This window comes from Canariomyces notabilis (genome assembly GCF_033297395.1).
Source record: "Canariomyces notabilis strain CBS 508.74 unplaced genomic scaffold N656scaffold_24, whole genome shotgun sequence".
In the NCBI taxonomy this organism is placed as follows: Eukaryota; Fungi; Ascomycota; class Sordariomycetes; order Sordariales; family Chaetomiaceae; genus Canariomyces; species Canariomyces notabilis.
In genome coordinates, this window is record NW_027041846.1 from 207,043 (window position 1) to 219,045 (window position 12,003).

Sequence of the window (12,003 nt, forward strand, 5' to 3'; positions counted from 1 at the left end):
GAAGTAGGCTTCTGTTCGACCTTGCTTCCCGGATCTGTTTTGCTAACCGCTTCCAAATTGGGGGCTGTCAGTATTCCTCCTGGTCCGACCTAACTGTCACTGCAGACGGAACCGTTCCTTTTGCCACGAAGTGGTCCCCAGTGTCGAAACGATCCACAGCATGAAAGCGTGTCTCACGCTGTTACCAGCTCGATACGGCCCCTTTCGCGACTCAAATGGGCCCCACGATAACGAGGCATCGGAATACCCCTTTTCTCAGACCACTCTCAGCTCGTCGGATACGTGGCGCGTGTCCCTGGGTAGAGACTTACGGGCAATGTACGATGGAGGCAAGGGCGATGAGCGGGCAGCAATGACTGGCTGCGAAGGTGTGCGCATTGTCTGTCCTACAAACATGCAGCGTGCGGGTGTGCACCTGGATGGGCTGCACAAGGCCCCCGGAAGGCGGCAGGTTTACCGCAAGCGGCAAATGGCCCAGCTTGTGTCGCGATGTCCTAGTCGCTGGCTTTAAGCTTTGGTCTCCACCTCCTGTATGTCCGGTGGAGGGAGTCCTGCCTCGCCAAACAGATACCGGCTGTGGCTACCGGGAAATTGGTGGTGAAAATCGATGCCGTGGCCTGACGATATGACATCCTGAAGCCGGATTCACCTCACTGACCACAGACGGCTGGGCGATCTTGATTGTCCTCATCTACCGCGTGTTCTTAGTTGGACAGGGAACCGCTTCTTACTCCCTCCTTGACGCCACAGTTGCACGCAAGCGCCATTGTCCTGGGTGGCCTCAGCGTTGTTTCGCAAACCGTGGGCATTAGAAATATCGGCAGCGGTGCTGTGGATGGCAGCCACGGCATCTGACCCTGCAGACATGGAGGTCGTTCAATCTCTTGAAAGTCTAGGGGTCAAGCTAGCTGGCCAAGGGATGGCCCAAGAATAGGATAGCTCCGGCACCGAGTAGATCAGGGGAATGGCTGCCTGGGGCCTGGGCCTGGCGACGCTATCCGAGTACCCTGCGGGTGTTTGGTGAATGAATGAATGACTGGAGGTGCCCAAAATAGTACATCCATGGCCAGAGCTGTGATGTAGGTACTCCACGGAGCCCGATCGCACACCCTTCTCGCAGGCTGACGCCTGATCACACAGCAGCGAAAGCTGGTCTGTCCTGGCATCTTGACCGAATACGGAGGATTCTTTCGACAAGAGAAAGCAATGTTGGGGGACCTGAGTACGACAACCACGACCGCATGGGGAGTGTTGCGTCACACGCCCAGCTATTTGATCGGCTGTCTCCCTGCTGGACACAGGGTCAATGGCCTAGCTTGGGCGGAATCCCGATCCACTTGGGACCGAGCACGGGATATCCTGGCTCGCGGAGATGAGGCTGATGGGTAGGACTGCGCAAGAGCGCCGAGATTGATGAGGTAGCAGACGAAGCTATTGATCCAATGAGAAAGCTGTTTTGACGGGCTCTCCTGACTGTGTGCGCCGTGGCATGGTCCTGTGTCCGGCATGATGCGAAAATGGCAGCGCTTGTTTTTGTTTTCGATGTGTAATAGGGACGGATCTCAGTTGCTGAGTCGGGAAGGCAGCCTTGTTTTCTCTGGGTGTGGTCCGGGCGAAGGTGCCCTTTTGGTAGGCATGTTTGTGGTTTACTGTAGGGTTCCTGTTGGTGAGAGGGTGGAAGCGTGGACGGCATCATAGCTACCTACCTAGGTACCTATGTAGGTAGAACTGTATGTACAGTACATACCTTACGTACCTTAGTGTGGTATTTCAATGCTACCGGGCCATTTTGTATGAACTGTACTGTACATACACACTTACAGTACTGTAATTATCATGGTGTTCCCATTCTGCGCCATTCCAGTGGAAAAGTAAGGGACGCACCGACCATCGGTTTCCCTCCACCAGCCCACAAACTCAGGGATTGCCACCCCACAACCTGAACCCTCTCACAATCCCCACATCCACCCAAGTAACCCAAGATTCCCTTTTAATGATGTGATCTACAAATGTGCCTGTGACCGACTGATGAGGGGTGACACACTCTAAGTGGGTGTGTAGACGGGGCAGCAATTACACTTGCCCCGATCTCGCCGCATGACGCACGGTGGGAAGGATACCCGAGAAAACCACTCCGATCACCATAGGCAGGCATGAATTGTACTTGTATGTACAGTATAGTACCTACTATACTGCTGTACATACAATACATAGCAGTAAACCTGCAGGCAGAGGCACCAAAGTACGGTATCTCCGATCTTACACGTAAAGTGCTAGGTATAGTCCGACACATTTGCCACTTTGCAGCAGAACTCGGGTCAGTTTCTTGGACGTGCTCCTTGATCACAATCACGCGGGACCTGCGGGCGCAACGGAAACCGCGACGGGCAAGTAGCTAACAGAAAAGGAAGGAAAGGAAAACATCTAACATCACCGCATCAGGCGCTGGGTCATGCCGAAAAAGAGGCACCAGAACAAGTACTCCAAGCCACAGTCCACTGCCCCAGCGTCGCTCAGCAGCAGCAGTACCAGCTCCCATCACGGTAACGTCACCCAACACCAACCTACACCACCCCCTGTGTTAGAACGTTACATGGCTATGTTCAGTGCTAACTGCCAAACCAAGGGCGGTGCAGACCATCAATCCCATGGCCGCCAAGTGAATGAGCTCCTCGCTGACCTTCGTCGCGCCGGCCCGAGCGCCAACCGCCAGCACCATGTGGCCGATCTAGTCAGTCCGAGTGTACCGCCCGCCATCCGCCAGATTCTCCAGCTGCCGGAGACCCCACCGCCCCGCCCGCGCCGTCCCGTCCGGACTGGCCCCGGCGGAGTAAGGCTGCCCGCGGGCCCGGCGCCGCCACGCAGCTGGCTGTCTGGCCCCGGCCGCACCGTCGATCACGTTAGTAATCAGCGCGGCCCCGTAAATGCGAGAGATTATGAGCACCGGCCCCTTCCGGGAATGACCCTCCCCGGACGGGGTAATCTAATCGACATGATTCTCCGCCGGTTCGCTCTCGACTGGGAGTGGCAGCGTTCATACTGCCGCTACCATCTTTACGACCTCCCAACTCACCTCCGCGTGGCGTTACTCGCCTACCTAGTCAGATATGCCCGCGACGGCGTATCCATCCATGATTTGGAAATCATTCTTCTCCCTGCTCCTGACCTCGAACCGGAGGATGCATACCCTGTCATCCCCCCCAGCATAGCAAACGCCTCCTTCCGCCATCTCGACCTGTCCAACTTGCTCGGCCGTTCCCTCCGCCTGCGCGAGCTCTCAGACCTGCTCTTTCCCCCTCAGCCAACCTCCCCGATGGATCCTCAAGAATCGTGGGACCAAGAATTCGCCTTGGAGGACGAACCCCCCTCTTCCTCTCCCTCCATCCCGTGCGCTTTGCTTCCCAACTTGACGCACCTCTCTCTCGCTCTAAGCCCAGACCTGGCAGCCGCACCAAACGCCCTGTCTTCCTCCACCGCGCAATCACCATTACCATCCTGGCGACACCTGTTGTCCCTAGCAAGCCATCTGGGGCCAAGTCTAACGCACCTGAGCCTCGCCTTTTGGCCGGAACCGACCCTCACCCCCAACGCGCACGCTCGGCTCGCCGCCGTCGTCTCCCCACACACGGGCAGGAATATCTCCTACGGGGGCACCGGCTTCTACAGCCACTCTCTCGACGATGACTGGGCTGAGGCGGTTCTCGTCCTCCGCAGGCTCAGTCGCTGCCTATACCGTCTAGAGTACCTCGACCTGACAGGTTGTGGAGGATGGGCGCCCGCTCTCTGGGCTGAGGCTCCCGCAGTGGATGGGGAGGACGGTGGTGTTGATGGAGAAGGGAAAGGAGGCAGGGATATGGTTGACTGGGTGGGCGCCTGGGGCAAGATGCAACGCCTGGTCTTGTACCCCGGGTACGGGCTCCGTGATGACGCCGGGGCGGCAGAGACGGAGAGCTACTGGCGGGTCGTAGACCACGCGAGGAGGTTGGAGCGGCATGCCAGGGGCCAGAGACAGGGGAAAGGGAGCGTTTTTGGGGTTGAGACGGTCAGTAGGGAGGGTACGTAGGCGGGAGGCCGGACACATATAGATTTGCGCTTTGAAGTGAAGATCCAGACTAGCCGGCTGACTGCCGCTTGGGCCTATATCCCCATTGATTGCTATTCGTGTCCTCACGTTATTATGATACCGTCTCTCCCGATCTCCGGACACGGCCCTACCTTTCTTTGCATGGCAATCTGGCGCGGGAGAGAACATCGAACGTCCAGTGGAGCATTTCTTCCGACACAACTGCCGGACCACCACTACCACATTCATTGAATCTTCAACGACGCTACATCTCACCTTACTCCCAAAAAACTCGCACGCACCCTCAACTTACCACCCAAATCGCGATTCACCAGGTAGGCTACAGGGTAATGAAGAAGGGGTCAGCAAGAAATCGGATACATACCAGGGACAACGAACCCAGCTAACCCGTCCGCAAAAAGCCCCAACGAGCGCAGAAACCCAAATCTCATTCGTCTAACGCACGAATCCCTCCCCAAACCCACTCCTGTATAGGCACCACGCGCCAACAATCCGCGATGCAATAATCCACACATGCTTGGATGCTGGCCTTTTACGTCCCACCCACTCACCGAACCCCTACAGAGCCGTTTCCCGTGCCAACCATCCCGTTCAGCTGCCCAGATAAGCCCTGATAGCCCCCTGCAGCCGACCCGCCCCTTCGCCGAGGAGATGGGTCAGGTTCTCGAGGTCGTCGGCAGCAGTGATACCAAAGCGGCGGACAAAGTCTTTGGCGGCGGACTCGAGGTCGCCGTAGTCATCCATGCCCCCGCCGCGGCTACCTGTCCGCTCGTCCGTCTCAGGACGGCCAAAGTAGGCGTTGCTCGAGATGGCCTGGGCGCCCTCGAAGCCCTGCAGGCGCGATTTGGCCTCGGTCTGGACCGACGCGTCAAACATGCCCTTGCCGAAGAACTCGTCCGACGAGATGGCCCTCTGGTTGCCAAACTTCTTGCGCGCGTAGTTCTCCTCGTCATCTAGTATTGACCATGGGACGTTAATGCACCGTGAAAGGAGGGAATGAGGCGGAATGAGGGGATACAGGACATACCAGCGGCAGACGCCTTGATGGGCCCGACTGAGCCGAACCCGCCGGCTGCGGCCTTTTGCGCCGCCTGCTTGTTGCCCACCTGCCCAAAGCCCAACCGGTTGATCCCCATGCCGAGACGCTCCATCTCGGCGGCGGATTTCTCGCGCGTGTGAGAGGCCCCGTAGCCTCCCCGGGCGGCGGGGCTAACGGGCGTGGGCGAGATGATGGCGGCGCTCGATTCGGACTTGGTGCTGCTCGTCTTGGCTGGCGCTTCCTCCTCGGCGTCTGGGTCGTACCCGAGCTTCTCGATGCGCTCGGCCTCCTCCTTTGCCTTCTTCTCAGCCTCGTCAAAGTCGATGGCGACGTCGGTTCCGCCAAGCTTCTTGGCACCCAACTTCGTGCCCACCTTCTTGGCGCCGAGAATGTTGGCCTTGCGCGGACCGGTCGCCGACGTTCGCAGCGCTGCCGAGGTGGTGATGCGGCTGGCAGCGGGCTTTGACTCGCTGTCGCTGCCCTTAGCGAGGGGCGACGGCGACCGCCCAGTGTCTTTGCCGTTCTGTGCCTGGGCGTTCAGGAAGGGAGACGGCGTGCGGCCGACAACAGGGGGAGTGGCAGTCCTCGAGATGGGCGGACTGAGCTTCTTGACAGCCGGCCTGCTCCACGATGAGAAAAAGTCGTCCTCCTCCTCGGCCGGTGTGTCCCCTCCCTCGGCAGCCTCGCCTCCCTCGGTGATGACCACTTCCTCAGGGTACCTGAGCCGTTAGCGCGTAATCGTGGGCGGATCTCGCGAACAAAACACGTACTCTTTGGCGTCCCTAGCAGCTCTCTTCTTGAGTTCCTCTTTGTACTTGGTCGCGGCGGCCGACGTGTACTTTGTCTTGGGATCCTTGCTGTTCAGCGCGGCTGAGCCGCCGTTCGATTGGAAGAACTTGGTGGCCGACTCATTGCCGCCAACTTTCATGACCCGCAGCTGGTCCCATTGCCATTCTATACAAGGTGAACGGGTTAGCTAGGCGGCGGATAGCGCGTTTGGTGTGTGGTACAGGGACGCACGGTCGAGATTGGTAGACCGAACAAAGGAGATATGGACGCCGAGGTTACGGTGGTTGGCCGAGCAGTCTAGACACAGGTAGATGCCAAACGGAACAGAAGTCCAGGTGGGATTCTTTTGACCGCAGTCGAAGCAGACCTGTAGGCGCGCGTAGCCGTTAGCACAAAGCAGGATGGATGCGCCCGATAGCGCTGGCATAATGGGCTAGTTAGCTTGGGAGTTTCTTGCCTTGTTTGCCGGCTTCGCCTTCAGTTTCTCAAATATCTTGAGCGACTGCTGCTTGGATGCGAGGCCGCTCATCTTGGCCAATGAGTTGTTGCCGCCTTGTGGCCAAGATGGTATGGTTGAAGAGGCGCCGAGTCAGTCTTGCGGTGTCGCGGGACCGTCGAGGTGTTAAGACAAGCGAGGGGGGAGTCGTTGAATGCCAAATCCACCGTTTCAGGTGAAAGGGCCACAATTTCCCTCCCAGGCCCTGGAAGCCATCCAGGTGGCATCAACCAGAGGGTGCTAAGCCTAATCTGCACTAGCAAGCTCCGTTTTCACTGGCCTCGAGAGCCCCACTGACAAGAACGGACATGGGTCCAGGGCCCCACCTCGAACCTCCAACCTTCGGACCTGTCTCATCAATTCCTCCAACTCCCAAGCACGAGGTCGAAACAACACTGTACTACGATTGACAACAACCTGTCCATCACAGGGGCGCGCAATGGGCACACGAAAGCCGCCATGATGAATCAAGCCATGGTCTCGGGGCTTCGACTTCGTTCCACGTTACGAACCCTCAACAACGCACACCCGCTGCAGCTCGTGATTTTCCCCTGCCACCACCACCACGATTACCACAACCGTCGTCGCGGGTATGCCACGACGCAGCAGGAAGCCAGACGGCGAGCCGTCACTCTGTTCAACGATGACGGCAACGTTCCCTGGACGGAGCTATCAGCCGGCGAGAAGACGGCGCGGGCGGCGCAACAGACGTTCAACTTTGGCATGGTCATTCTGGGCGTTGCGCTGACGGGTGGCGTTGGATACGTGCTCTACTCCGAGGTTTTCTCGCCCGACAGCAAGACGACCTACTTCAACCGGGCGGTAGACCGGATCCGCAAGGACCCCCGATGCGTGGAGCTGCTGGGCGACGGCAAGAAGATCACGGCGTTTGGCGAGGAGACGTACAACAAGTGGCGGCGGGCCAGGCCAATTGCGTATGTTTATGGCTTTTCTGAGCGAATGGTAGGAGATATGCTGATTTTTTCTCGGCGTTCAGGTCGACGGTTACGAAGGATGGGCAGGGAAATGAGCACATGATGATCAATTTCAACGTAGGTGGCAGACGATGTTGGAGCGCTCATGAACGGTGGTTGACATTGAATAGGTCCAAGGTCCGAAAGGCGCAGGAAGGGTCAACATGCACCTCATCAAACGCGCTGGTGAGCACGAGTACCAATACAAGTACTTTTTCGTCGATGTCAGGGGCCATCAGAGGATATACCTCGAGAATGCCGATGCGTCGCGCGCACAGTCGACAGAGAAAAAAGGCTTCAAGCTGTTTGGCGTCAATTGGGGTTAACGAATCTAGGATATGAGGGATGACTGTATCCGTATTCTTGGCCACAGGCTTGCAAGCAGGTTGATATCAACTGCTTCTGCCCTAGGGGTCAATCAATTACAATGGGCCCCATCATTAGGGTGTCCATTATCTACCGAGACCCATATGCCCGAATGTAGTGTTATCCCGCCGACCTTACTATACAACATCGTCATCTTACAATCTGTTTTCCTTACCGTTCCAGGCTAATACAACTCAGCGGACCTCGCTGTCATCCCAGTCTGGATAGGGCAGAACCGCGGTCCCAGCGAACCGTCATGAAACCCACCCAGAACCAGACAGGCCTGCAAGCCGCCCGTCGAAAGAGAAAGAAAGAAAGAGCCAAAGCCCGCTCCCTCAAACTCCATGCTATCAATAACAGGTCCCAGCCACACACTAGTTCCCTTCATCCCCCTCCATCTTGGCAATCCACTTGTTCATCTGGTTGAACTTGTCCTCGAACGACTTTTGCAGCTTCTCGCAAGCGGCCCACATCGGGTCCTGCTCGTTCCAGTACGTGTAACAATTGGTGAAGATTTGGTTCATGTCGGCCAGGAATTCGGTCTCATCGGCGTACTCACGCCGGTCCATCTTGGCCTTCATGGTGCTCAAATCCATTGGTTTCTTGACCACGTCAAAGTAGTCGGGCACGCCGTCCCGCTCTGGGTCGACGGGATCCTTGAAGGGCCCAACAACGCGCGTCCAGAACCCTGCGGTGGATCGGTATCAGTGGGCTGTAACATAAGTTGGGGACAAAACGTTGGGGAGGGGCCAACCTGGGCCGGAAAGCATCCTTGTCAGCAAGTCAGCGCAGAAGTTCAGCTTTTGGTTTGTAGAGAACTGTTGATTGCCACCGGCGGCCGCGCTGACCCTCCGCTTTGGGCCGGGCTTGGACGCCGGCTTCGCCGACGGCAGTGACATCCTGGCTCCCTGCTTCCGGGCGGACGACAGCGTACCAGCTGACGAGACGCCGTTCATCCCGGCGTCTGACGCACGCCGCTTCTTCGTCGGACGCGCCTCGCCCTCGTCCGGTTCGGCGGCACGACGCTGGGCTCCGGATGTAGGGGCAGCGGGAGCTACAGCCCCGCCATCGATGGGCATGATTGGGGGACTGTCGAGTGAGCTCATAGCTACAACCAGCTCGCTCAACACTTCCTGTGGCAGCGACCGCGCGAACTCGGCTCGGGACTCGGACGATCTCATATACTCTGCGGCCCACGAGAGGAGAAGCTTGCGGATCGAAGAACCCTCGGGCGTGTCTTTCCATACCTGGACGAGCAGCGGTGTTGCGGGAATGTGTTGGGTCACGCGGCGGCACTCGGCCATGGCTTCAAGGGTGGCATCGCAAAGACCAGCTATGCCCAGATCATGGCCCAGCTTCCAGACACCGATGAGCACCTCATAGCTCGGGAGGTTGTCGAGAGATGGAAAGACTTGGCCTGTGTAAAGGAAGTTCTGGGCGTAGGCGAATACTTCCACGGGTGTGTCTGGTAGCCTCACAAGATTCTCAATCGAGCCCTCATTGGGGTTTTCGCTAAAGTATTTGTTGTAATACGTCGACTTGGAGCATAGGAAGTCTTTCTGGATACCGAACGGTGTTTCTTCTGGGCCGACTAGGGCAATGACAAAAATGGGATGCGGTTGTCTAAGTCGTGTGAGCCCTGATTCTGCTTTTTGGGTCCTACTCTTGGTCCTTTTTATATTTTGGTAACTCACAGCCAGGAAAATGGCGGGCTTTTCACCGGGCCAGTCGCTTCTACCATGGTGTCGTTGACGGATTCGATATTGTTGGATTCGCTAGTGTCGTTGGTCTCGCTGACACCATTTGGCTGGGCTTCTGGCTCATCGGCCATCTTGTCTGGTAGAAAGCGGGCTGTTAGCCATGGGTTGTTGCCTGATGAGCCAGCTGTTCACCTCTACTCATCCCAATGATAAATCATCATCATAACAAACCAACCAAAACAAGCGGGAGTGAAGCATACCACTTTGCTTATTCAGATTGACAGGTGGCCGTGAGACGACTTAGTGGTATGCCGAACTTGGCACCGCTCCACGCTCATACGCTGGCATTAGGGTTTAGACTCTTGCAGTTTCCGTTCACAGCACGGAGAGGGAAACAAATGTCACTAGCCGATCCGGGAAGTGAGAGTTCATCAGAATTGGAAAGAGCGTGTGTATGAGATTACTGGAGACAACCCAAATGGCTAACCGCGACTCGCGGTGACAATGAATGGTGGTGAGGTCTGAATGTCGTACTGAGATTGGCGAATGAGATTCAGGTCAGGGCACTTGCTGTGGTTGATTCTGTGAGGGCTTGGCACCGGGACCCAACCGTAACGCTTGCGCACAGTGCGGGGCTCTTGCGGCAGGATTATTAGTACAGTACTCCGTACTGTACGACCCGTCGGACGTCGTTTCGAGTTCTCGACCTCACCCCTTTCCGCCCTGCCAATGAGCGATATTTGGCTCCTACAGCTCTAATCAAAGTCAAATATAACAGAGGGAAAATGCAATGCCATAATTGTACGTGCAACCGGCTCACTGGTGTTCGTTTGCTCCATTGTTCTTAATTTAGCTTCCATTCCTGGCATTCCTGAATCCTGATGCTCGACGGACTCATCTCAGCGTTTGCTCCCCACTCGCGAGTTTTGTCTTCGCATATCCATCATGATAAATTGCGCGAAGCCTCTTCAACCATGGCGAAGAGTTGCGATCCCCTAATCGCCAGCCATGATTTGAATAAAGCCGATCTATTTGGATCTCATTGAGCTGTGCCGAGTCGAGATAAGGGCAGGGTGATCGCTGTTCTCAACCTCTGAAGAGCAGAGCGGCCACAGCTAAGGTAGTTCATGTCCTTTGAGACACCTGCGCCATCAGCAACCTGCAAGACCAGTAACATGTACCTGCTGTTAGTGCGGAGCAAATTTTACATACAAAAGTTCCTCGCTCTACTACCCCTCTTAACAGAACAGACTACCTTTTTACTTGCCAAATACAAGGCACGCATGGCATACCAGACGATACCTGCGCCTTCCGTCAGGAGCTGGCAAACTTGCGTTTCGGTGCTGGCTCGCAAAGCAATCGACGTCTGCCCGTCGGACATTACAGCGAGGATTGCACCACTGGATACGACGTCGAGGGCGCTGGGCTTCGGCGTCAGAAACGTCTCGGGCCGATCCTGAGATAATGATGCTTAGCAAACTACGGTTACCTAATGAAAGGATCTCTGAATCACTATCACCTCACCTGCTTCTCGTCAACGAGTCCGTCGGCCCAGTTCTACGAGCATACGTCCCCTTCTACTCGTTCTTAGCAAAAGCAGCAAACTCATAGCGTTCGAACTTCGAAGGGCTGGCTGAAGAAGGATCTACACCCGCGGGTCATGACATGGCCTTCAACACGCTTCTGTGTCATCGAGAAAGTTTCGAGCTCGACTAGACCAAGGTGACGCAGCAGGCAAAGGCCATAGTCAACTTGCGGATCGCGCTCCCTCCTCGAAAGTATCCAGCGGACAATGAGGATAGGTTTGCCGAGGATCACTGTACCCGTTTCGTCCACATTGTTATATCCGACAGTTAGCTGAATGGCCTGCTGTCCAAGGATATTGGAAAGTATCAGCCATTGAGATTGTCAAGACGGACTACAAGGCCCTCCTCTCCTTGTAGCGCACCATTGCCGCCCGCTTCATTGATGCGAATCCTCCAGCAATCAGGCATGGGATAGTTTCAGTGGGCACAATCATGATGGACATCGTGGAAACAACAGCCATGTGTAGCTTCGGTCGACTCGAACATCGCCCGTGCAGCAGGGCCGCCTCACGGTCATCGGGTCTGTAGGGATGTCGAGGGACATTCAGCTACCGCTTCATAGGACGTAGAGGTTGACCTGGAGCGCTGCAGCAGTATACCGAACTACACACCTCACGGAGGGTCAACGCATGGTCTGAATGACCTCGGAGACCAGAGCGGGTTGAATTGCTTGATTCTATATCAGTTTCGTCCGCGGGTGGTAAACAATGACTCTGAAGTCAGGGGTTCCTTTACCACACTCTCCACCTGGTCGGGATAAAGAGCTTGTGATGCTCAACCCGGCTGACCGTTCCGCGCAACATTCTCGTGGAGAGGTCCATTGGTGTCAGTGCTGTCTCTTCGGTGCCCAAGCAGGTTCCTTGCCCCCTTCATCGACTCCCTCCTCGCCACGCAAAGGTTCGAACGCCAGGATAGGAAACCTCCTCACCCCGCGGCTCTCTCTGCCCTCGCGCGAGACAACGGACGTCA

General features: G+C 56.4%; 4 protein-coding genes across 4 annotated transcripts; 2 read left to right on the forward strand and 2 right to left on the reverse strand.

Moving 5' to 3' along the window:
* Positions 1–2,452: 2,452 nt before the first annotated feature.
* N656DRAFT_737630 (uncharacterized protein) lies at positions 2,453–4,348 on the forward strand (the record flags this gene model as incomplete). Its single annotated transcript, XM_064812750.1, has 2 exons — positions 2,453–2,548; positions 2,627–4,348. 2 exons carry the CDS (start codon positions 2,453–2,455, stop codon positions 4,061–4,063), a joined length of 1,533 nt encoding a protein of 510 aa, XP_064667151.1. The 3' UTR covers positions 4,064–4,348.
* Positions 4,349–4,675: 327 nt separating this feature from the next.
* Positions 4,676–6,441, reverse strand: N656DRAFT_791741 (ArfGap-domain-containing protein; the record flags this gene model as incomplete). The annotated part of the gene is made up of 5 exons (XM_064817011.1): positions 4,676–5,037; positions 5,112–5,842; positions 5,894–6,077; positions 6,144–6,279; positions 6,370–6,441. The coding sequence occupies 5 exons, from the start codon at positions 6,439–6,441 to the stop codon at positions 4,676–4,678; spliced, it is 1,485 nt and encodes a 494-aa protein (XP_064667152.1).
* Positions 6,442–6,882: 441 nt separating this feature from the next.
* Positions 6,883–7,708, forward strand: N656DRAFT_715647 (TIM21-domain-containing protein; the record flags this gene model as incomplete). The annotated part of the gene is made up of 3 exons (XM_064812063.1): positions 6,883–7,343; positions 7,406–7,460; positions 7,514–7,708. The coding sequence occupies 3 exons, from the start codon at positions 6,883–6,885 to the stop codon at positions 7,706–7,708; spliced, it is 711 nt and encodes a 236-aa protein (XP_064667153.1).
* Positions 7,709–7,723: 15 nt separating this feature from the next.
* Positions 7,724–10,001, reverse strand: N656DRAFT_782817 (Bromodomain-containing protein). The gene is made up of 4 exons (XM_064815831.1): positions 9,709–10,001; positions 9,443–9,584; positions 8,503–9,371; positions 7,724–8,436 (listed from the first exon to the last, which is right to left on the reverse strand). The coding sequence occupies exons 2-4, from the start codon at positions 9,577–9,579 to the stop codon at positions 8,123–8,125; spliced, it is 1,320 nt and encodes a 439-aa protein (XP_064667154.1). The 5' UTR covers positions 9,580–9,584; positions 9,709–10,001; the 3' UTR covers positions 7,724–8,122.
* Between the last annotated feature and the right edge of the window lie 2,002 nt (positions 10,002–12,003).